The following is a 26,408-nucleotide window of genomic DNA, read 5'->3' on the forward strand; positions in this document are numbered from 1 at the left end:
TATTCCTCATTTTTTCGTTTTTTAAACAACAAACACAACATTTTAAGAAAATGGTATTTTATTTACATAATACATAATTTATTTGCAATTATAACTTTATATATAAACTTTTTAATAATGTATAAACGTTTTTACAAAACAATTTGTTTCTTATAACAGATTGTTATCAATAGACAGTTAGAAATTGATTGCCATCAGATTTTCTTAATACTTGTTACTATCCTGTCGTAGAAAGATAGTATAGTTCATGATATAAAAATAAATATAACAAAGTAGTTTTAGATAAGATTAACGCAAAATAGTGACACATGCATTGTGCTTGTTACAATAATCCCAGAGTGCTTTCCAACATGAATCTTCACAGAGAATCTTGGGATTCCCTATTACTACTAAATAATTTTTAGCTCTAGTCACAGCCACATTGAACCTCTGGAAAAATATTCAGTTTTCTGAGTTTCGTTTAAGTAAAATATTCATATTACCTTTCATAATCATTATACAATTTATACCTTTGGATTAGATAAGAAGCCGATATGCGTTTTACCATCATGTTTAAACACTTTCGATCTTACGGTGCTTATAATTATAATTTCTTTCTCTTGTCCTTGAAAAATTTCAACTGTTCCAACAGCTATATTCCTTATGTTTCTTTTATATAGCTCCTTTTGAATCATAATTTTTTGTTGTTTAAAGGGTGTTATAATTCCAATGTCATTCTCTTGAACTTTACGTGTACCAAGAGTTGCAGACATAATAGTCGATACAAAATTACATACTGTTTTAATTTCTTGTTCATTGTAAACACTAAAAACATATATGTTAAAAATGACTATGTTAAATGAAAAAAAACCCTAATGCATTGCAATTACCTTCGAAGTTCAGAGTACATCTCTTTACCATTACATTGAATAAATGAAATGGGGAAAGCCATGTTGAGCCTTGTTAAATTCGGAAATACCAATTTTAGATTTGATTTTTGAGTGCATATCACTTCCTTATTGTAAAATAAATTATTAGATACGTGTAAAATCGGTTGTTGACTACGGAAATTGAGAACCAATTTTGTAATATAATGTGGATTGTATTGATTTTTGTCATCCTTTTGATAGAGTTTACTTTTCATTAGTCTTTCTAACAGTGACTGTCCTGATATGTAATCAAATTACAAATTAATAGTAATATTTATACGCTTACAAGTTTTAACACGTTAATTGTCTCGACACAACTAAAGCATTTTATATATATGTATATCTATTTCATTTTATATAATATATTTATTTAAATGAAACTATCTATTTATTTAAATAAAACTTGTGTTTACACACGCCTTTATACTTTTAATATACTTGTCTATAATACCCATAGATCATAAGTAACTATTACAAATATTTTCTTTATATGTAACTTTGACTGTATATGTAAAATTGTTGTCTTCAAATGGACTCTTAATTGGTGCCAATGGCTAAATTGCCTATTACAAGATAATTCGAATTGTGCAGTCAACGTGCTAATAACGAAAATCATATTCACCTAGTAAGTGTTCAATTTCTTTGCACCAAATTGTAGGTCCTAACTGATAAGGATCACCAGCAAGAATAACTTGAGCATGTAATGAACCTTGACCATTTTTATTTAGTGAACTTACTAAAGTAATAGGAATCAAAGATTCTACTTCTATGTTTTGACCTGCTTCATCAATGAATACATATGAAAAGTGATCACTTTTTAAATTAAGCCTTGCAAGTCTGTGAATAAATTGTAGGTACCATTAAATTATTTGTATATGTGAAAAATAATAGTATTAAAAATAAATTTTCAATATACCTTGTGCATGCTATCAGTGTTGTAATAACTATCTTTTTCAATATAAAAATGTCTTTTGGCAAGAAAATGCATGTATTATTGACAAAATTTGTGCAAGGACTAACTTTTTTGTCTATATCCTCCCTATATATAAAGGAAAAAAGGTAGTAAGGAAATAATTGTTTATAGAAACAAATGTCTTACCCATTTTTGCTTGGTGAATATATCCGAAAGATGTCTTTAGATGGAATGATTTCTAACAATCGTTTCATAATTTCATCCGCTGCTGCATTAGAAGATGTACAAACCAAAATATTTTTGGATACGTGTCTTTTCCTTATCTACAATAAAAATAAATTTTAATATCTCTAACTATATTATACGAGTGTCTTAGATTGTACCTGACAAATAGCTTCAACTAATGTCATTGTTTTTCCAGTACCAGGTGGACCAAATAATATGTATGGTGCGGGACATGCTGTATTATTTACTATATTAATAACTGCCTGTTTTTGTTCTGGATTGTTTTTTATATTCTTATTTATCCAATCAAATTCACTGCATTATAATTTAAATTCATAAAATTATAGTGTAATTACAAACATGTAAGTAAAAACATAAATATAAAGAAAAATTCACATTATATAAAACTTACACTTTTGATGCAGCACTATAACTTGTATTTGTTTTAGGATACAGTGCACAAATTAAATTATTTTCATGTATAAAGTTCAAAGCATAATGGCAACACTTTATTGGCCAATTAGATGGACAAAACTTGATGTCAAATAGATTACCTTCAACTTTGTCTTTCATCTTCCTAAATAATTTATAAAATTAATTATTATCACAAATGTAGAAAATATAGTCTGTAATGTAAATTATAATAATACATATGCTCACGGATTTTTTATTTGTACATATATGTCCTTTTCTTTTATGTCTATAATTTTTGCATAATGTTTATCTTTGGACACTTCATTCTCAATTTTTACAAAATCGCCAATTGTAATAAATGGGTCATCTTCTTCTAGTGTAGGTACATTAATGACAAAATTATCAAGGTCTAGTCTGAGTGTTTGTTTCTTTAAGTTATGTTTTGATGCTCTTAATTGGAATTCAAATGTTTCCAAATATAAAAAAATTTTAAATAATACCAAGTAATTTTTAGGTTCTATTTTCTTTACATGTGGAAAACTATTAATAAGTTCTATATAATCTTTGGACAATGAATTTTGTTTGGAGTCTTCTAATTTATAATTTTTATAAGCTGCTTTTAATGCAGGAGGTGGTTTAAAATGTTGTAAAGGTAATAATTGTAATACACCATAGCTAGTGCAGTGCCTAAAATTAAATGAAACATTAATGTGAATTAAAATAAGTGCCATGTCTGCTGTTTACTCAAAATTGCTTTTGTAATTGTATATGATACTAATGTATAATGTTTTTCGATGCTTCATGATACCTACGTGCTTACTCCAACCATTCTTTGATTATTCTTCTTTTTGATATTATTTGCCATTCTTGAAATCTTAGTCTATCTATATTATTATAATTGCTTTTATGTCTGGAACAAATATACAGAATATTTAAATATATACATATATATTATATAATGCACAGTACAATATTTTGTATTAAACACTATTTTAAATGTAGAAAAACTTATATAATGTAATTACAATCAATGTAGAAATAGTACTGTTCCAAAATAAGGAAATATTCCAATATATACACATATACAAACTACAAACTAATGTATGAAGAAGGGGTTTTCCTGTGAACTGGTTAGTGTTCATGACCAAAAAATAGTTATGACTGAACAACAGAGTCACTAGCAGGGTCGCCACCTCACTTATAGTTACTGACGAAAGAAAAAAAAACATCGACAGTTCATGCCAGCCAACATTGCAAAACATTATATGAAGTGATAATATTTTTACAGTACATACACAGATATAAATTATTTTAAAAAATTATCTTATCTTATCCTTTTATGTACAATATAAAAATTACAAATGACGCATGTATCTAATATACGTTATACGTCTCTGTTGAACACATACAATAAATTGCTCTAGTACATAGTCGCAAAAGTCATATGATATAAAAGGTAACTACACATAAATTAGGATTATTACGCGTTGTCTAACCTATCGTGGTTAGTGGTAATAGGTGGAATACATAATTAATGATATAAAATTAATTTACTATAAAAAAATCATTAATAATTTCTCTCTGGTGGTATCCAATTATCGTACCGAACAGGGTTGCCAAAAAAGTCATTCAGGCTAAAGCTAAGATAATAAAGAAGAATTCTTTTTACACCGTGTCTGGTATGGATCTACTGATGTATAATATAGTGTACGGATATAATACGGATCTGCTGGAATTGCTGCTATTACAATTACAGCATTGCTATGTTGTTTGTGGGCAGTTATGACCCTGCTACACTGTACCCCTCAGCCCCTATGTTTGGTTTTTCTTACTCTCTCATTTCCTCCCTGATCAGAGTCAAAGAGAAAATGAGAGTGGTCACGCTCGGGGTTTTAGTGTCCCTACTATTTTGCATCATCGTTTTAGCCTGGAACAGAATCTGCATCATCTTTTTAGCCTGGAACAGAATCTGCATCAACTTTTTAGCATGGACCAGAACCTGCATCATCTTTTTAGCCTGTATTAGAAGCTGCATCATCTTTTAGGCTGGATCAGAGCCTACATAGAAGAGCCTCTTTTAACATAGAAGTAACATCCACTCTGGCATTATTAGGAATCCGCTGCTAATGATGCAGGTAAGATGATACAGGTTCTGGTCCAGGCTAAAAAGATGATGCAGGTTCTGGTCCAGGCTAAAAATTAGACTAGGGGACAGCACTATACCGAGGACACTAAAATCCCGGGCGTGAGTATTCTCATTTCCTGTCTGTCAGAGTTTCCATCTAGTGACTTTTTTAATCGAATGTCGACAACACTGTGCCATTGTTGTTTTTATATAAACGTCAAAATCTACGTTAGTAGCACTCGGCGTTTTGCTAAAGCTGAGCGAAAGTTGTAACCTGTTTGCGATCGTTTCGCGTCAATTAAAAAAGGGAACAGGTCGGAGCTCGCATTATATTCGATCAAGAAAGTTGTTCGATTCACAAGCCATGCCTTTTCATCGTTATACACACGCAGTTCTCTGCCGTATTCCTCTTTCGCTTCGTACGAGAGGCGAGGTCACGTTAGATGAGGCTAGAACACAGCATTTGGCGCTGGCTCAACTTCTGCGAGAACTCGATATCGATGTCGTTGAAATGCCACCGGATGAAAATTCGCCGCTCTGCGTTTTCGTCGAAGATATCGCTGTCGTTTGCAACGGTATCGCGCTCATAGCACGGCCGAACGAGTCGTCTCGGATGAAAGAGGTATATTTTTCTTTTCGCCAACAATTTGCACCTCTTCGATTGTTTTTATGTATATACATTGAAGCGCTGAATAACCGGCATTGATTAGATTAAATTGTTGTGCGTCACAGTGAATAGTGTTGTCAGCGCGTTGGTAGCTGAAAAGGTGATGATCTAATTTTCAGATTGAGACAATTAGAGCTGTTTTAAAGAAGGAATTGGAGATTCCACTTATAGAAATTGCTGATAAAAATGCTCGTCTAGATGGGGGTGACGTGTTATTTACTGGTAAATAAATCTTCATTAATAAGCTAATAATATAATAAATTACTATTCAATATTAATAATATTATTACATTACATTATTATTATTATTATTATTATTATTATATTTATCTTTTATTGTAGGCAGAGAATTCTTTGTTGGATTGTCCCATTATACAAATGAAGCGGGCGCAAGAGCAGTTGCAGCAGCGTTTCCAGAGTATCCTTGTGTACCTATTAAGGTTGGTTAATTTTTAATTATTACATTAAATGTTTAATGTACTTCATATATATATATATATATATTTCCTCAAAATTTATTTTTGTAATGCTAATCTGTACAAAAACAGTTATAACTTTTGATTGTTCTTAAAAACATACAAAAGAAGCATGAACAGTTTAGTAAAATATTTCTTAAAATAATAACATCATTTTATTTGTTCATTAAAATTTGTTCAAATTCCTTCAAAGTATTTATAGTTGCATATTCATATTCTTCGTCTGTAATAAATATGGTATTATATCAAGAAACTAAAATGTATATGTGTTTTGTAATTGCTTTGCCTTGGAAAAACTTTTGGGTTTTAAATGTTTTTAGTGTTTATATATAGTATAGAAAATAAATTAGGTCAATAGAGTAAATGTGACTTGTGTAATATATGTAAAGCACAATGCGATCATTTACAAACACTAATGTAAGCTATTTGTGTTGTGTGATCTTATAAATGTGAGACTTATTATTACTTACAATTAGTAATAGCAGAGATAAAATTATCAATTTTATTATAATCCACCTACATTCTATAGTTGTATCATATTTTCTTCAGTTACATGTAAAATATTTAGATAATCCTATTTTAATATTAATGAAGTACATTTACAGCATATTTTATAGGTGTAGCGAATAATTTATACATTGGGTTCACACTATGACTAACAAACTATAATATTAAAATTATACAACTTACTTTTTCAATGTTCATTTAAGGTGGGTGATGGTGGTGAAGAGGTGATTGTGGAAAGTCTTACCTCAGCCCCACTTCAGGTTTGGGTGTACTAGATTGACTTTCTTTTGCATACTTCGTTGCAAAAAGACTTCACAATTTAGAAACACCATTTAGCACGATTTCGTCCAGTTTATTATTTATGATTAGATATTTTATATTACAGATTTAAAGAAATGCTTTCATATGGAGAATATCAATATATGTATGTGATTTATAGCTTGGTGCAGTTTAGCACACGGAACACATACACTTATGTACAGAAATATACATTTTACTTTTATATTTGCACACACTTAACCCTTTGCACTCCTTTGTCGAGTGCGACTCGACATTTAACAGGTGTTTACAAAATTCCGGAGTGCAAAGGTTTTAAGATTTGAATCTACTCGCATAAGTATGCCATGCTGTTGAATCGATTATTGTCAAAGAAATATTATAATTTTTCAAAAGATTTCATTTATTCTTTGCATTATACAGTTTCTATCTATGTATACTAACTAAAAATCTCAGTGACCGATCAAGATTGCATTATTTTTTATATTATTGTCACAGTCAAAACACATAAGTTAATATATTAGTATGCACATACTGCTGGAACAAATATAATGGTTCTTTTACAAAATGTATTGTGTTAATATTCTCTCATTTGAAGTGTTATATTTGAGTACTAAACCACAAATAACATTTTAGAAAATAATTATATTTGTTTCATTGACAAATAATGAAACTTTGCTTCAATATTTTAGTTAATGCAATGCTATAAAATTATTGGATAGATTGAATAATTTTGATTTGTTAGTACACGCATCATGTTTAAATATTACAGGAAGTGGCTTATGAGAAATCCTATGCTTATATCATAAATATAATTATTTGATTGTAATGAAAAGTATGATTTTTTGTAGGATGTACATACTTGAGATAAGGAAGATATTACTAACAAATATGCAAATAAAACTTAATTATGTACACATTGGATACACAAAGTATCTAATTATTTGAGAGCGAATGCATATGGTTCTCACCAAATGATTTCCTTACAGGTTGCTGAATCCAAACGACTCAAAGCTTTAGTTACAATGGCTGGCCCAGACATTATTTGTGTTGGTGCAGGAAAAGAATCACAAGAAGTCTTAAAGGTAACTATGTAATTTCAATCGTAAAATTTCGTATCATAAAATTTGTACTTATAAAGAAACTATTCTTATTTAAATTCTAATACTTCTTGTAATACTATTTACTTATTCTAATACTATTTGTTATACAGAGAATCGAAAGGGAGGCAACATACAACTATCAAACTTTTACTGTGCCTGAAGATGTTGCCGCCAATGTGCTTTACGTAAATGGAACGTTAATTCACCGATCAGAAGATGAGATTCCACAATCAAGTAAAGTGTTCGCAGAGAAAATTGACTTTCCTACCAGATCGTTGCATATGTCAGAATTAGCAAAGGTCAGTTCTGGTTTAACATCTTGTTGTTTATTGGTACGTAGACCTAGACATATTCGCAGTATCTAAACCAAATATGTGAATTTAATCGAGACTAGCAAACGTGTTCAATTGCTAGTATTAAACGTTGATAAAAATCAAGTTTAAATATTTCTAATAAGAAATATTACCAAAATGCTGTGCAAAAAAAAAAACTATAATATTGACGTAACAATTACGTCGCCCTAAAACTACTTTAATGAACAAAAAAAAACTTATTTTATAATTATTTTATAAAAAGATTATAATTCTATATAATTATATAGAAAAGATTTTATAATTAAAAAGATTAATATATTTGATTTTTAATGTATTTACAATAGAGAATAATATATTGAAACAATAATAGTTTACCTAATTTTTAGACTTACATACAGTCATGATCTTTATCTTGCCATTCGTGTAAAAAAATATTTTGTTCTGATATTTTTCCAGTTTGTTATGGCAGCATTTGTGTATATACGACAAAGTATATTATTTTATTGTTAATAATATTTTTTTATTTCTTTTTTCGTGCTTACAAACATATTCTATCATTGTTTTTATTTTTGATTTTATATTTTATGCTTCACGATGGTAACATATGTTTAACTTCCAATATATACAATAAATTCGATATCAAAATATAAGAGTCATTAATACTGCACAAAATTTCTCCTTTACAAGAACTTGTGACATTTAAAAAGTTGATTATAGCTTATAAGCTATACAAACGAACAAAAACGATTTTCTATTATAGCACAAAAACAAACAAAATCATAAACTGAATGATATTATACAATCTCGGAGTATAGTTAATGTCTTCTACTTTTGATATATTATGTTATACAATTAGAAATTAATCATCAGTATTCTCACACCTTCAAATGCATTTGCTACTAGTCTATAAATCGTGTTCACCAAACTATTCAAATAGAGTTCTTCTATTATTCAATAATATACTATAAAGTTAATAATATATAAAAGCGGTAATAATTAAGAGTTAATGAGCTGATTCACATTAAAGCAAAGTTACACAATTAAGAGTTTACTGAACAGAAAGAAAGCAAGAAATCTATATAGATTTAGTAAACCTGATAAATACATATACACAATATACATATAGTATGGCAAGCTTGATGTGTTTTGGCAAATTTACAATGTCTGTAAGATACAGTTTAAAATAATACTCTGCAATGGTTTCTTGGTGTTTTTAAAGTCACGACAATATTTAAGTAATTTTATTACACTTTTGTACAATTTGATATGCATATTTTTGCAATAATTTGTTCAGCGATCATTTCATTGTTGACATTTTTTCTTTTTTTTTGAAGCATTTTCTAATATGAAAGTATTTTAAGAATGCATTTTACGGTAAATATTTCACACTTCGTACTATTAGATTTAGTACCATTCTCTGTAATTTTTTTGCAAGTATTCCAAATTGTATAAGACTACAAAGTTGTAAACAAAATAAAAGGTATGTGCTAGACGTTATAGTCCAGTTTTTACTAATTATTACTACCCTTATAAATGGAAGAACACTCGTACTAATATTTAATATCAGCTTAATTATTACAGTAGGTGACTTATTTAAAAATGTTCTCACAAAACACACGCAACATTTCATCAAATGAGTGACTTAATATAAAATCTGGAATGTTATTAAAATTTAAACTTTCGTACAGAATTTCATAATGAGATAAAAATAAACACCACTTTTAACCCCTCTATTAAACCTAAGACTAGTAGTATTCCTTTCAAATTTGGTCACAAATACATTCATATTTGCTTATATTTATTCAAACTGTTTTGGAAAAGTTTTCTTTATAAAGTGAAATGATTGTCTGCATTTGAATACTGAAATGCATTATCTAAGTTCTGAACAATTCTAAGCAAATATGTAGACTATAATATTGTTGATCGTAGTGTATTACATATATCGCATTTTCCTTTATTTTAAGTATTTATGGAGACATAATTAATTTTATTTTTATAACTGATGGATGGAGAACACTGTTTAGAAATTTAGGAACAATTGTTCTGGCAAATATGTGTTTAAAAAAATAACAGTCTTGGTGTATTTATTATGATTGAACAGATTTAGATATTATGTAGTCCCTTGGTAAACTCACACTCTTAATTACTAACTCATTCAAATACGTGCCTTTTCGTTCATAAAGGCACCGTTATTTTTATACATCATCAGGTTATTTTTCTCTTTTTATTAAACCACTTTTTTACGCATGTGTAATGTTTAAGTCATTATTAAAAGAGTACTAACTAATTTCGGTAATCGACTTCCACTGGAAAAGTTTTTCGTACACAAATCTGCTTACATATTCTTTCTTTGGCGTCATTAAGAGTAAAATGTTAGAACAGACGTATGGTTCCCTCGAACCAGTAAAAACGGCGGCATATCACGCGTTAAAGTCTCCAGCCAAGCCATATAAAGAGGTGCTGATACAGCACCCTTGCGTGGCATTGGTAATGTCCTAAAAATAGATTCAATAAAATAGAAAATACACCTAAGCATATTGTTTACAAGTAAATTATAAAAGTCTTTTAGAACTGTTTCACTTACATAACAACTAAATTAGCTTCCATGGAATTTTCAAGTAACAATTCTCTTAAACGCAAATGCCTATTTGTTTTTTCTTTCATGGCGAGTAGCTCAGAATCTTTAATAACATCTGAAAGTAATTAATAAATCATTTAAACCTCTTTTAATCGCAGAATATCAATGTAATTTTATAATGTTTAAATAACAAACCGTCATCTGTTGCTTTCGGATCGTCCGTTTGATGAAAATTGACTATTAACGAATTAAAGAAATTTTTCGTACTATCTTGTGCTGGTTTTGAAATGTCTGGTATAACTTTCAAAGCAGAGTAGTCTATCCGGAATTTTGATAAAAGACTCGCCATGCTAAAATTACGTATAAAGGTAATATTAACCATTTCGTTTGTTTACCGTTATCTATACAGTCTACGGACATCACGACTTACTTTCTTTGCTCATATTCGAGTTCAGAATGTTTATTGGCAAGCGCAAATACCCTCAATTTACTGTTAGACCAATTTCGTCTTGTGCTAATAATGTACGGCAACAAAAGGGTTAAACCACCGTCATCGTACAACCACCATACGTCTATGGTGCCCTTTTTCTGTTTACGCTGGAATTTTGTCACAGCGTTAAGTATGTCTTTCGCCACAGGTATAATATTCGGCCGAGTTTCCCGTTGATCTTCTGCTGTTGGATTAGGGTATTCGTTGATCATTTTAGCTCGCCTTGGTGCCGGACTGCCGGGTATTGAAATATCTGACGTGCTACTGGCTGTCAAAAAGAAATGTTAATTGTTTAACGAATACTCAAACGTTGATTAATTCAGGTTACAAATATGTTGCGAACCTTGGCTAAGTTGTGAGAAACTTTGATTTGCTGGTATCGAAGATGTCGCATTTTTTTTCTGTTCCTCAATGTCACTTACGAGAGTACCATAATCTAAACCTTCGCTTATACGGAGGAGTGCGACCGCTATATGCATATCCAACGCTTTACTAGATAGATAACACACAAAGATAATTGTGAGAAATAGTTCACTAATGAATATTAAGATTTATAATATATAATGCCCCTCAATGGTCCACTTTGTTTATCAATCGGTCTTATCATTTTTGTAGTGTGATTCATTGAGAGACATCGATTGTTATGATTCCGTTTAATACGTTACTTTATAAAAATACTAACTGCATTACGTTAAAGTACATATTCAAATTTTCCCGTGGGCACGTGGCCCAGTCCTGTTTATAACCCATCAATAAAATGTTAGGTTTCATTTTTCCTAAACCAGCTGCTTGCAAAAGGGAAGTAGTACCATCTTGGAAGTTTGCGCCGTCTACCAATGAATAAAATGCTTTAATCTTGTTTCCTCTGAACCAAGAAGTACATTTTGTGATCATGGAATTGCGTGTTTTATATGAAATTGGTGTCTGAAATACGATAAAACAATTTTCTTATACTTTAAACATACGATATTATGTCAGGCACACTTTAACGGAATTAACCATTTACCTCTAATATGTGACCACAAATGAATAAACTATTGTTCTTGGTAATGTGATGTGCAAAATCAACGAGCGATGATCTTGCGCTTGGCATGCCGGTGAGTACCAAAAGCTGAGGTCTATAATTTTTCACATGTTCTTCGACTCTGTCTAATTGTTGAACAGCGGTTAGCGCATTATTGTACGTTTGTGCTTGTGTGGTTGATCCCCAATTTACATCTGTAGAACAATGTTAGTTTTCAGAGGTGTGCGAGAACCGGACAATGCTGGGTACCCAATGATCGGGATGGGTCGGGTTCTCGAGAAGTTCTCGACCTGTCCTGACCAGACATTTTTGGATTCTCGCACACTTCTATTAGTTTTATATTCCCAATAAAAGAACAAAATATTAGGTAGATGAAGTTATACCTGGTTTTCTGTAGGAGACCACTAGATATAGAGCTAGAACCACACACAAAGTAATTAGAGCTGTCCACCATGAGATCAGGAACATTACAGAGACGCAAAGAATAGAACCGGCGAGACTTAGCCACATATTGTAATACTGAAACACACAAATGTTTGAATAACTACTTTTTTTAAATCAGTGATATTGATATGTTTACGAAATGATATAATAAACAATTATACCTTAAATGTCGGTCGCCAACCAATTGGTTTAGCCAGCGAAGCGTGGAACGTGCTAAAATTGATTAGGGTATAGGCAGCCAAAAAAAAGTTTGAGATCAACGGAGCTATGGCATTTAATTCGCCTGAAAAACGAGAACAATCGAGAATTACTAGAGTGCGGATTTTGTTTTCTATTTATTGTCTAATATTACTAAATGGTTAGTAGTCAAAACCGTAATATTTACCAATTAAGATGAAACCGACAGCAATTATAAACGTAAGGAAATAGCCACGAATCGGTTCCTTATCCTTCTCACCGCTGAACCATGCTATTCCAGGATACAACTTATCAAGGCAAAGAGCTTGAAACACTTTTGGTGCTGAAACCAACGATGCTAAGGCACTTGATAATGTAGCTGCGAAGCATCCAGCATAAATGATTGGACCAAACACGGAGACCAATTCTATCACCTAAACAATGCGATTCGACTATGACAAATGTGCATGATTTTAAGCATTTACACACTACATTTGTAGTATCTGATCATACCTGAAAGCTATTGTGGCTACCATAAGAACAGTTGCCTGTACAATTAAACTTTGTACCGTATATACTCCAAACTATTTGATCGGAATCCGCGGCAACTGTTGTTGTCGTCTCTGTAGTTTCATTGCTCGAGTTGAAAGTTGCTATGGCCGTATATGAACTGTTGAACACGTTCCATAGATCGTTAACGTCGCCAGACGCGTCTCTTATTACTGTGCCTCCTACCATTAGAGCCATGAGAAAGTAAGAAATTGTTGTTAAAAGTATAGCCAACAATGTACCCTTCGGTATTGCCGTTTGCGGATCCTATTGACAATACAAATATTAATTGCATGAGTGAAATGATCTTCCACTATTATTTAAATACTACACGTAAAACAGTGTGCTCAGCAACAAGTGGGGAAAAAGTTGTTTTTCTTCATGAAAATATGAAACAAAAATCAAGTGTAAACAATTGTAGTTTCTGTTTCGTTTTATTGATAGACCAGAATTGTTTAACAAAGATTGTACACGTGTATCTGGTGTGATAGTAGTTGTACAGTCTTTGTCAACAATTCTTCATACATTGACTGTACATTTATGCAAACTTTTTAAACAGTTTTCTGATCGCTGGAGTCTACATAATTATTAGTAATGTGAAAACACTTTTTACTGGATTTTTATTTTATCCTGTTACAATATAGATGATTATATACTGTAGATTTTCATTCTATATTGTCACAAACAATCACCCGGTGAATTTTCCGCCACTTGTTACCGAACATCCTGTATGTCTACAAGTGCTACTCGTGTTTCAATACGTTAACAACACGTAGTCTTAATAAACGTAGTATTAACAAAAACTATTCCCTATAGACGAAAGGACTAAATCACCTTCAAATCACCGGATATATTCGCACCTGCCAGGATGCCCGTTGCTGCCGGGAAAAAGATAGCCAAAACTGAAAAAAAATTATGTTCCACCCCTTCATAATATCTATAGTCCGAATAAAAATTCTGCTTGAACAGATCTCCTGTAAAAGAAAAATAATCGGAACGACAATTATCCGACTGGCGTACAAGCGACAAATAAAAAGGGAATAGTATTATTTTCAGTGGACACTACCATTGTATCCTATGAACCCTTTAGCCTTCTCTTCGTCGTCTTTGGGACCGACAAAAGTACCAATTATGAAATCAGCAATAGCTACGAGCAGGATGACGAGCAAACCGATCTGCGCTTTCGCCTCCCATTCCAAACCGATCATCACGATCAGCAGAAGCAGCACTATTGTAATGCAACCTATTAAAAAAAAAACGGACGATTAAAATGCTGTGTTATCGAAACCATATATATCCTCATTGTATACGGACCTATAATTCTGATATCCGTGTTATCGCAATCGACGATGCAGATCCCATTCGCTTTGAGACAATCAACCATACTCTCGCAGAACCCAACCACGTACATAGCACACGCGACCGCGTTCGCCAAGGAAAATATAAGCCCTATGGCTCCCCCGAATTCCGGTCCCAGTGATCTAGAAATCATGTAATACGTGCCACCTACGGAAAACAATTGATCAATTTCATCCGACGTTCATTTCTAAATATGGAACGCGTAAATCAATTAGTTCGCTCGGACGACAGTTCTTTAATTTTGTCAGAAGTGCGTCACTTAATTCATGCTACAAATGAAAAACTGTTAATAACACACCAGTAAAAAAAGGAAAGTTCAAGTGCTCCGTTCAGCCGTACACACGACCTTAGAATTAATAAGGCAGTTTCAAAGATCCCGACTTATTACACGGAACTCTGCGCGAATAAAGTATACTGATTGTTTTCGTTACCGCGTATCATAATTGTGTAGATGGCATATTTATTTTCAACGTTCGGTCTTGAATTGTACTTAAGAAGATCGTAATTTTATTGACTTAATCGAATAGAAATATTTTTTAACCCTCCGTATGCTATGCCGAAGTCATTTGTGACCCGTAGCGGTGGAGATAAGCTCGAGTGACCGTCAATATGTACAATTTTATTCCGACATAAGATGACGATTTTTATTTCGAAATAAGAAAATCGCTGTCCCCCTTCTTCATCCGAAACACGACGAAAGCTGGTCCCGCGCGATCGCCTTATATCGAAAGGAGGGAAATATCGGCGTGGGTCAAAAATGACTCCGGCATAGGCCTAGTACTCGCAGGAGTCCGAGGGTTAAAAAGCACGAAGCAAAATTTATTCATAAAAACAATTTTCTTTGACACGATTTTACTTTTTCGTTTATTGTTGCGGTATTATCCAACAACTGGCAAATACACCTCGTCTAACTTATTATCCCTGCGAAACGGGTTAATCAGATTATGGCATCGCCACACATCGTTACTGATCACATTAACTCATTACAGCTCGCGCCGCTGATTCACTCATTTACGCGTTAGTATTATTTACCTCCTTTAATGAGCCCATTTGTACTAATCGCCGACATCGACAGCGATGTTATCGTAGTCACGGCTGTCGTCGTGAAGATCAACAATATGGCTTGTCCTGAAAGCACATGAAACAATAATTTTGCGTCGATCGGAGCCGATACGATCAGATCATTTATCGATAATTACCTGTGCCAGCTTGTGCCACGACCCACGATAGTCGCAGAAACAGCATCACCCCCCAGATATTGAGGAGACATCTCAGCAGGACACCTTGGATCCATCCGAATTTGAAACCGGAAGTCGGTGGTTTCAAGTGCGCGATCGGTAAAGTGTGGGAGCCTGACCCCTAACATAATTTAACAAGAAAGTGAATAAATATCTCCGAGAGTCTTCGAATAGGTTCATTAGAAGGGAACAGTCGCGTTATGTTTGATCATTTACTCCCTGTCAAGTTTATCAATAAGTTTGCTTATCAACTTCTGCAGGTTATTAGAGATTATTAAAGATGGAAAGACATTTGGTCCTAACATGCTGCAATTAACCAAGAAAACTTTTCATTTTGCGTAAAGATCCGCAGTCAGATCGTCGGTCTACACAAGGATCCGCAATCAGATTTGGTCCCAGAATCGGGGAGCATTTTGAACGAAGATCCAGAGGGGCCAAAGAACAATTCGCACCACGAAGGGTTAATGGTCCTACTAATCTAGATCATTCGAACGCGAACCTCGTGATTGTTCCACATATGTAGTCGCCAGCGACCAGCTGAGTTCGTACGATTATGAATGGGCCCCGTGTTTGCCCGTGTTACTACAGACGTACAAGTATTTATAGAATTAAATTGTAGAAGTTGTCGAGAGATCCACGGATCTCTGTACGCGAGCGTTACGCGTAAATTGAGATTTAGAGGTGGTTATCGGCATTGAAGGTGATTCGTCTAGAGGAAGGGTCGCCAGTCGACCAATGAAGACTAACGATTTACGTAACAATGCCTCACATGCCGTGCATTACACGTCGCCCAATGTTGAGACACTTTTTAGAAATTCGACTTACGACACTACCGGAGACCTCGTCGCGATCTAGCAACAGTTCGTTGCAATTTCCCGCGAAAAATCCAACCGAGTAAAAACCAAAATATTAACCATAACTCTATTAATCATACCTTGAACGCGAACTCTATACACGATCAAAATTCAGACAAAACTTCGGATAATGAAGAAGTGGACATCAAAGAGAAAAATAATTTTGCAATTGTCCTCCACACTCGACTTCCTTGTGTTTCGTTATCGCGAAAAGCCCAGTCGAGTAACGCGCAAAACGACAAAACAAAAGTATGTTCCCATTTGGTAACTGACGTTGCGAAAAATCGTACGTCTTCAAAAATCGTGTGGCGGTCAACACTTTCTGAACCTGATCTCGCGAATCGAAAGGAGGATTTAGCGGCACAGAAAAGAAAAATAATTCCCTGCAGTTCGTAATTCCGAGGGGTAACACTCGTAACTTCGGATTTACGCGACACTCGGAGAGTTAGCTTCAGCCTTCCCAAATACGCATATATCTTCGCCAAACAAACGTTTCCGGAAGTCGTAGAAACGAAGCAAAGTATAATTGGATCACAGCAGGATGTCATGGTGAAATGACGATTAGGGGTGCGAGAATCGTTTCGCACGAAATTCAGATATACCCAAGGTAGGCCCTTCCGTGATCAACCGTCGCGACGGAAGTTAATTAGATAATTCTGTTAATAGAACGAAAAACAAAATGAAAGAAAAGCTCGACGAAACGATTAAGGTGGTTCAAGGGTAACCGAGCCTCCTCCTCGACGCGTGGCTCTCGGCTTTTATAGCTCTTAGAGAGGCGATTATTTCATCCCATTATTTCCCGCTCTATCCTCGAATATCGTGCCTTGGTCTCTAGCATAATTGCAAAATTATTCTTACACGGCTGCGCGGCGGTGCGGATTCTCGCGGCGGCTTACCTTCCGCGAAAAGGAAACCGGTATCCGTCGAACGTCTCTCCAAAGTGTATTTCGACTTCCGTGGATCTTCTGATCGTAAACTTGACGTTCACACATATGGTCGGAACGAGGAAACCCGAGTCTCGAAAATCACGATGCAGCGTATCGCGTTCCGTATTGTGTTACACGAAATAATTGACACCGTGATATTCCTTATACCCTGGGGGAACATAAAACGCGACGTCTTTCGCCAAATTGAAACTAATTACGCGGATCAGAAAAGCTTCGATGATGGCATGGTCATCGTTAGACCGCGGATTTCATGCATTTGTGATTCAACCGAGTGTATGAAATTTAAAATAAACATTCAGAGCATTTGAGAATATGCAGACATTATTCTCAACTCGCTGAAATTCGTTAAAGGAAGAATGAAACTTTTATCTGGCTCCTGTTTGGCGCAATTAATTACGAAAATGTTTATTTACACCTACAAAAATTATTAACCCGTAATCATTTTGATATTTTCTACTGTTGCAAGGGTGTTTCAGATTCTTTTAGGTTGTAGAAATAATATTGTGACTTAGTTCGTATTCGGAAGAATGAAAATTCTGTCGTTCATAGATTATTTCGCAGTAGTTGAACTAGAAGAAACTGGTTTCGAATCAGCGTGTCGCTCGACCCTCGAAGCGATAGAATAGCTTTTTCAAAAGAACACGGCTTACAGTGGAAACCCTCGCCTAAGAGCGACCTTTATAAAGTTCCACCGTTCAGGTATATTTTCGAGGGATGCACCTGGCACGGTTTTCTGCCACTATAAACGTCGTAGAAATGTTATTGAATAGAATAGCGGTGTTGGCCATTTTCCTGCATGTACAAGGTGGTGAAATAAAACGACCAAAAATTTCGTGAGTTTGCAATGCTCGAATAAAAATGCTTAAATAAGTAAAAATGAATTTTTCCTAGGTTTCATCGCGAATGAGTCCCGCCGCGATATATTGAATGTAAACAGAAGAATCGGTTGGGATGTCTATTAATTTAAGGTTGCATGAGACAGATGATTACCGCGAGCGTCAACGACAATTGCTTGTACAATTTTGCACTGAAATAAGGAAGGAAGACGCGTCTAACGTGGCTCACTAATGTGGGAACGAACTTTCGTGTTTTTCAACGGAAGAACAGATTTTCGAATTTACATCAATCGACCATTTTTGTAATCCTTTCAACAACTATGTACTATAGGTAAATAAAATTTCACTCCCTTTCATTCGTCTCTGTTTTTCTGTTTAAACCGTAACGATACGTTGTAATTTTTTGGTAAGGTTTTTTTCCATAATTGTCCAACGACTCGTCGTTGGTCGTTGGTGGGTCGTTGATTTTTTCACACCCTGTATGTGATGCGGGTAAGTGAATTACGAGCGCATTGCATCGAAGAAAAGAACGATGCGAGAAGGAGCGCTTCTCACGCAGCGTTACATGTGATCGTGTAGGTACCAACACGTTCACAGAATAACGTGGTATAATAGTCAAATAATAACAAACGCTTATCCCTCGGACCGTAATGTATTCGGAGCACGCGTTTTACTGGTCCCATTGGCACTCTCGTTAAGCGGTGCATACATGCCGCACAATTCGGATTCGCGACTGATATTTCAATCGACAGGTCGAAGTCAAAATTTAAACCGTAATACAGTATGGTAAACGTGTCTCATTTCAGCTCCTACCAGTGGTCACAGCCGTCCCGAAAATAAATTGTTTAAAAGTAAGAAATATCTACTAAAAAAACTCTCGTATATTCGAATGAGCACAATGGTCAGCTCAATAGTCATTCCTCATCTCCAACGGACAGTTTAATTTATCCATATAAAATATTTAGAAGTACACTAATAACGACAACTCTCAAAATGGCTGAGCACCGAACTAATTATTCTATCTACATAACTTCCTGACTATAACATTTCTAAGATACTCGATATTTCTAAAATATCGTAATTACCATTCAGTAATTTTGGTCTTCGACTCTAATCACTTCTCGTTAACGTTGCCAACTTCATTTTAACGACTGATTGTATCGCAGGTACATTATTCATTATTTTGTCGCACGATTCATATCATTTGTGTTGATTTCATATGTGGTACCATCTTGGTACTCGGTTAGAAATTTTCGTCATCGGTGTAATCGTGGAACCTTGACCGAGACCATAGGTCAACAGTGTGGCCACGACTACGAAATGATTATACCAATAAAGTTAAATGATCCGCGCAGATTTTTGGAATAGACCTTCTACCTTTATATTTCACAATTTACTCGGGTTATTTATTATACTATTCGCGTGTTCGTTAACGTAAAATGATTATTGTATGTGCAACTGCCGAAAGATTCACGAACTAATAGCAGGCCGAATGGAATGCCGAGCTATTCGAGGAATCGGAATTACTGGCGTAATTCATAATTTACAGCTCGCTCAGAATACAACCGTGCTACTCACACAAAGATCTGAAATTCATGAATAAATATTCTCGGTGGATGAGACAGTCTTGTGGCATTTATAACCGCTTCAAGTGATGGTTTAATTGTCTGTACAACGGGACGTGGGGGTTTCCAGTTTAACCCGGTGCAGCAGATCATGCTCCCGGGCCTATGTTTCCTAAAATTTACAGTGGGGGATATCACGCACTTTCGTGGACGATAATGTGACGGGAATCTCGTTAACTCGGGAGATAATTTATGCTACGCATATCCATGGAACCAGTAGCTCGTTTACAGACTTTTCGTGTACTGTTTTTATTTTATCCCACACAGAATATCCTCTTCTTCGTGCAAGGATCCTTTCATAACAATCAGAAATCCATCTCGATGATTATCAATTTGACACTATACTCAGAAATCCAATACCTCAACTGTGAGAACCAGAAGTCGACCATTGTACTCTATTACCGCTACTCGGCAGACTAAAATCATTGTCATTATACTTTACATGGAACACTCAATTCTTTCCCAGGTAAGGTACTTAAAAATTTTAATATAAAACAGCTGCAGGACTCATTAAGTCGGTACACTTGTTAACTAGGAAGGCTAAGAGACGAGTGAGAAACCGAGTAGCTTGTTCCAATCGTTTCTGGCAAAAATTACCTATTTCTGACAGATTTCTGCTAAACTAAAAGTGATCCTTGCACCAGTAAATAATTGTTAAATATCCGAATCTGTTAACTGGCGACCTCAAGAAACCACCCCCTCTATAGCCATTTCAGGGTTAATAGAAAGTATAATATTACGCTCAATGGGGTGTAAACCCTATTTCGACAAAGTATTGCATCGTCTGTACACTGTAATAATTAAAGAATCTGTGTTAACGGCTCCCGAACTTGATCAGAGTTGAATTGCTATTGACTCGGGTTGAAGGTAATCCAGATGATGGATTTAAGTCATTACGGGTGCTACGTTTCGCTGGACATATCGTATTTCGGTCTATCAATCGGTTCATCTGGGTTTATATTTATCTGGACACGCGCATTGTGTGACTTTCGAAAAATCCTGTTCGATTAAATTGTCGCGCGAACGTCGGTCGCTGCGGCCGGGTCAAGATAAAGAGGGTTGTGTGTCGCAGGCTTCTTCAATTGACGCGGATTAACCATCGCTAAACAGAAGTAGCGTGACCAGGGAACAATTTCGGAAGACCACTTGCGCGCTGCAATACATATGTATAACAGAATTAAACGCCTCCTGGTAGCTATTGGTAATCATTAGACTGCTGAAAATGTTCAAAAAATGCTATTCCAGAGAATTTAGTACAGTGATTCGAACAGAAAATTTCATTCTTCATTTCATGATTTCGATAAGTTGAAATTCTGTTAATTGCACGTACTCGAGTTGATCGTGACATGCGCAAAAGCCGCAGTCCACTAAATGAGAAACGAGATTAAACTGTAAACACAATATAAAACGGGAGCCATCCTAAGCCGCGAGGCAACGATTACAAAATAAATAACGATAATGAACGGGGCGCTCTCGTAGCTCCAGCTCGTTAAAAATAGAATTCCTCAAATTGATTTCAATGTTATCCGGAGGATGATTAAAATGACCCTAAAACTGCAGAAAAACAGGCACGCGCGATCACGTACCTCTCGAAGAGCAGCACAGCGGGAAAGAATGCTGATCACATACGGTTACCATCGTGACTCGTAATGAGTCCAACTACTGGCACGTTGTAAAACAAAGAACCCGTGGTCCTATTAATGGTCAAGTGTCATCATCATCCTTACCTTGTTAAGCAGAGTGGGATTGTGGAGCTCGTCCAAGGATGGCCTATGAGCAGCCTGGATGCTCATGATGTTCCTGTAATTGTCCAACCTAGGCAAAGCTTCTCTGGTCATGTGCCTGAGGGATTTCTTGGTCTCTTGCTCGCCGAGGAGACTGGCGCGACCTTCGAGACTATCGACGCGGTTCACGTGAAACCTGGTCCTTCTCAAGGGGTTCAACTCCACCGTTTCGGAGTCGGTGTCCCCGTTGATACCGTTCTCTTGAGCCATTTTTATTGTCCCGTTCTTACTTCCAATTCTGTTGCGAAAGCTGCCCTTCTCTGTGGCGGTTAGCTCGCGAGACCAACGGCAATCTGCAGTCTTCGAGTCTATCTCTAGACGATTGAAAACTTCCACGAAGTAGCTCGATGGATCTGCCTTCCCCGAGATCTCATGGATTTATTGATTCTTATCTCCAGAACTTCCTGAAACAATAGTCGGAGATTAAACGTTAGGAACCGCTCGCCGAGCGTCTATTTCTGGGAAACTGGCGATGAAGATGTCCCTGCATGAGAAGACACCGACGAACAGACGCAACTTCTCCTATCTGCTGGAATAGCTGTTCCTAACTGACCGTGACCAGACGTGTCTGTAAATGACTAACACTGATTACATGTGACTAATGCTCAAATGCTAATGGAATACAATTACAACACCGAGCAAACATGAATTGATAAAGTGAAGCCGTCAGTTACGCTCGCGAGATATTAACCCTGAGGACGCGGCTCGACCGGCGGACGCATGCGATATCTTTTCGAAAATATTTCTATTTCTATTCTGTTCACTGATTCCAAGACGTGTTATTATCTCGTTTCTCTATAAAATTGTGTATGTAATATATTGCTCATACCACCCGCAAAAGTTCACTGTTGACTAGATTTTTAAAGTAGAGCTTGCAGGTCAAACGTTCCTCGAGCAAATGAAGAATATTCTATTGCAGCGACAGAGGGATAATTAGTTGTAATTAACAGCAAAAGCGACAATCGTAATCTATACGTATGTTTAGAGAAATGATAAACGACTTTTGGAATTTCTGAGCGGCACTGTACCGTGCGTAATAGTGCACGACCACACGTGACTCTTGACGACTACAATGACTCCAGCCGTAATCACTAGACGTACCTATTATAAATGTTGCGGGTTAACAACGATCATATATTTTTTTTTGTTCTATTGGCACGTGTTTACAAATTTGACGGTCGAGCGGTTCGAAGGCGGTCTTGCGTCGTTACATCCCCTATACATAACCGGTTCGGGTCGGCGAAGATCAGCGCCCGATGCCCTTGGTTCTCGAGTTACAATTAGTTAACAACTGCCGCGTAGGCTTGTCAATTATGAAATTACCCTTGTTTACAACACTCCACACATAATTACTGTTTCTCGACGGGTTAATGCATGGATGATCTAGTTATTAAATTAATCGTTTCTTGTAACGACGGAAAAATGGCGTTCCTACGGCGGAACGGTGGCTGTGACTCGTTCTACGCGATCTTCGGTCTTCCTTGAACCCAATTGAACAGTATGGTGAAACCGGCCAGTTCCTGATTTTGATAATTGTTCAATTCGTACTTCGACCAATCAACAATGCATGAAAATACGCAGAACTTCGACGAGTACGGTCTTGCTAAAAGAAACAGACTTGCAAGGTCTTCGTTGCAAAAATCAGTTCTAACGCATGCGATAGGGCTTCTTCGGATTTTGAAAGCTGCATTCGCGGAATAGACATCCCACGGAACAGACTTTACACTCAATTTTTCTAGATGCTATCGCGCAAAATGATATCGTTATTTCGTGGTACATTCGTAAGAGTTAAACGTATATTTTAGTTTGTTATTTCTGTCAATCGCAGATAAGATTGTACAAGAAAGAATCGGGGAAGAAATGTTCAATTTCAATTGCTGGTGTTATATAATTTTTTTCCGGCGTGTCTCCTCGTTGTTAATTCGCATCCCGTGTAAACAAATTTTACAAAGACAGGGAAAATATGGCAAATGCGATTATTCCACCGTAGAGGTAGCTTCCTTGTTATCTTTTCCTCGATAAATGCACAATCCTAACGACCACGAGTCACAAATATTATTCTATCGTTCGTGTTATATCATTTCTAACCGTTTTATTGCATGCCCCCGGAAGCCGGTGAAGCCACATTGTATGTGCAGAAGCATAATTCCGTGATAATTCTGTGGTAATAGCGTTTTCCGTCGTTTGCACCCTCAACTACACTGTTTCATATTGAAGCTGCTTTTAAGGCGATTTACAACGCAACCGACAGATCGAAGCGCATCTACGCGTATAAAGGGGTGTGCAACCCCTTCGTTTTGAAATATTGTGATTTCTATTTCCTTACGCTTCTAAATAATCTCCTGAAAGTGAAACCCCATTGTCTCGAAGTTTTTCTTTATATTTTACATCGTATTAGAATAATAAATAAACTACAATTCGAAACAAACATGCTACACAATAAATGAGTGTGCCTTATGATTTTATTTCATTTACAATTTAATTATCTCGATGACATTGCATTTAAATACATTCTTGGTAGCTACACCTTGACTGTAACATTTTTTATTTGCCTCCACAATTTTTTCGCAACTCTTTCCCCCTAATATATTATATTATGTATATTATAATATATTATATTATTTATTTATAATATATTATATTATACATTTATAATATATTATATTATACATTTATAATATATTATATTATATATTTATAATATATTATATTATACATTTATAATATATTATATTAGACATTTATAATATATTATATTATACATTTATAATATATTATATTATATATTTATAATATATTATTTTTTTTATATTATATATATTTATATTTCTTTTCCAGAAATATTCATGTCATTTCGATGTCTATCTCAATCCAGATAGATATTTTTGAAAATTTATATCTCGGCAATTTATATGACTCTGCATGCGAACTATACATTAACCTGTTAACCGAGTGTGACAAGTATACTTGTCACTAGACTCCTAGTTTTCCATTTGTTTACCTAGAATATGTACATTGTGCTATTCATGGATACATAAATGAAATTGTATGCTCATTGTTGCAAAAATTGATGAATAACGAATCATCCCACCGGGTTGACAGGTTAAACACGTGAAGTTAAAAACACGAGTCCGTACGTACCAAGTGGAACGAATCTACGGATGAATTCCGCGGCGAATGCGTTCAAATAAACTGTCATCTGTGTGAGGAGCTCGGAAGTTTCGCGGCGACGTTTAATCTGACGATGCAGGAAAGCGTAAAGCTTTGTGAAAAATAACGGTGTGCTTAATAACACAGCCGGCTCACCCCAGACGCCGCACCGAATACGGTCTACGACGTGTCGTTGTATTATTCTCGTGCGAAGGGGAAGACCGGTACGTCGGCACGGTTGCACGCATCTTTCTCGACAAGGAATCGCATCGTTTCGAATCATAGAAACCCAAACAAGTATCCGGGGATGCTCTTACCTTGCTCTCCCGACGACAACGTTGAAGGGTCCTCTCTGGTGGAATAGGTTCTCTGTCATATATCCGATTTCCCCATAACCTTCACGCCATGAATATTCACGCCTCTTTAAGTTGTTCACATCTGTTCGCGGTGCGCGACCAGTGGATCTAACAGGCGAAGCTATTTCGAAAACGTTACGGGAACAGCATGTCGGTTGATGCGTACCGAAGCCGGTATTTGTCTCCTGGCTCGTTACCGCGCGGTCGACGCGATTAAATAAAAAACACGTTGATTATTCTTCCACGCACTGTGCTCTCGCAACGACCGAGAATTCGCTCGGGCACGATTCGCACTGCATATACGTTCGCAAGCACGTGCGACTTCTGTCATACGCGCTCGTGCGACAACAGGGACTCTCGGCACTCCACGACACGTCCGTTGCTCGCCAAACCCCGACTCCTACTAACGGAACGTCGCATAGTTCCCTCCTCCCCTCCCCCTTTACTACACTTAGGCGCGCGCTCTTGCACACTGTTGCACCCGCCGCCACGCGACTGCATCGGTCACACAGATGCATCGAGCGTCGCGCGTATCGCGCACACGCACTTTCTCGAGGTGACGGCTCATCGGCTCGCGCGCCCTGCGATCAACAAATTCATTCTTTAACCCTTTACACACGAACCTTTTTTTTAAATACACCCCTGACGAAAAATATTAGATCAAACAAATTAAGCTTTAGGGCGCCGGGGGTGGCCATTATAGTGGCCAGGGACAAACCTGGGAATTTTACGTAACATGTTGTATATGTACAAATTTTGCATAAAGAAAATTCAATTTTTCGATGGAAAAATACCGGCCCTGTAAAGGTTGAGGGGGATCTGCGGTTTAGAATACAAGTACAAAGTTACGGGTGTTTAAAAAACGGAGCTCTTATTGTATATAATTAATATTTTTTAGACGTCTCGAATATCAGTTTATTCGTTATGAAACAAACTAAATTATAGTGTAAGGTGCAAACTTCTTTATCAAGTGATTAATACTAATTGTTAATAAGTTTGATCGTTTGTACGGAGGAAATAAGCAAGACCTGTATGAAATACTCAACATTCTTACGACGATCAACGTGTT

General features: G+C 35.7%; 3 protein-coding genes across 5 annotated transcripts; 1 reads left to right on the forward strand and 2 right to left on the reverse strand.

The window, feature by feature from the left end:
* Positions 1–11: 11 nt before the first annotated feature.
* On the reverse strand, positions 12–3,649 carry LOC143353214 (putative helicase mov-10-B.1). Of its 2 annotated transcripts, none has more exons than XM_076786368.1 (11): positions 3,506–3,648; positions 3,273–3,370; positions 2,707–3,147; positions 2,459–2,623; positions 2,205–2,361; positions 2,008–2,144; positions 1,825–1,947; positions 1,531–1,745; positions 870–1,146; positions 510–804; positions 12–429 (listed from the first exon to the last, which is right to left on the reverse strand). In XM_076786368.1, exons 2-11 carry the CDS (start codon positions 3,323–3,325, stop codon positions 289–291), a joined length of 2,004 nt encoding a protein of 667 aa, XP_076642483.1. In that variant the 5' UTR covers positions 3,326–3,370; positions 3,506–3,648; the 3' UTR covers positions 12–288. The 2 variants fall into 2 exon arrangements, with proteins under 2 accessions (XP_076642483.1, XP_076642482.1); XM_076786367.1 differs by having other exon boundaries at positions 13–429; positions 3,486–3,649.
* Positions 3,650–4,776: 1,127 nt separating this feature from the next.
* LOC143353218 (N(G),N(G)-dimethylarginine dimethylaminohydrolase 1) lies at positions 4,777–9,420 on the forward strand. 2 transcript variants are annotated; one of them, XM_076786373.1, is made up of 6 exons: positions 4,777–5,207; positions 5,372–5,474; positions 5,595–5,692; positions 6,439–6,495; positions 7,501–7,596; positions 7,725–9,420. In XM_076786373.1, the coding sequence occupies exons 1-6, from the start codon at positions 4,950–4,952 to the stop codon at positions 7,977–7,979; spliced, it is 867 nt and encodes a 288-aa protein (XP_076642488.1). In that variant the 5' UTR covers positions 4,777–4,949; the 3' UTR covers positions 7,980–9,420. The 2 variants fall into 2 exon arrangements, with proteins under 2 accessions (XP_076642488.1, XP_076642490.1); XM_076786375.1 differs by lacking the exon at positions 6,439–6,495 and having other exon boundaries at positions 4,780–5,207.
* Positions 8,424–25,746, reverse strand: Ncc69 (sodium chloride cotransporter 69). Its single transcript, XM_076786372.1, has 18 exons — positions 25,301–25,746; positions 21,777–22,237; positions 15,749–15,908; positions 15,582–15,677; positions 14,505–14,696; positions 14,257–14,433; positions 14,025–14,164; positions 13,155–13,457; positions 12,850–13,075; positions 12,626–12,747; positions 12,404–12,539; positions 12,003–12,214; positions 11,679–11,920; positions 11,340–11,488; positions 10,937–11,264; positions 10,702–10,856; positions 10,513–10,621; positions 8,424–10,423 (listed from the first exon to the last, which is right to left on the reverse strand). Exons 2-18 carry the CDS (start codon positions 22,041–22,043, stop codon positions 10,288–10,290), a joined length of 3,150 nt encoding a protein of 1,049 aa, XP_076642487.1. The 5' UTR covers positions 22,044–22,237; positions 25,301–25,746; the 3' UTR covers positions 8,424–10,287.
* Between the last annotated feature and the right edge of the window lie 662 nt (positions 25,747–26,408).

The sequence above is a fragment of the Halictus rubicundus genome, chromosome 4 (genome assembly GCF_050948215.1).
Source record: "Halictus rubicundus isolate RS-2024b chromosome 4, iyHalRubi1_principal, whole genome shotgun sequence".
NCBI lineage: Eukaryota > Metazoa > Arthropoda > Insecta > Hymenoptera > Halictidae > Halictus > Halictus rubicundus.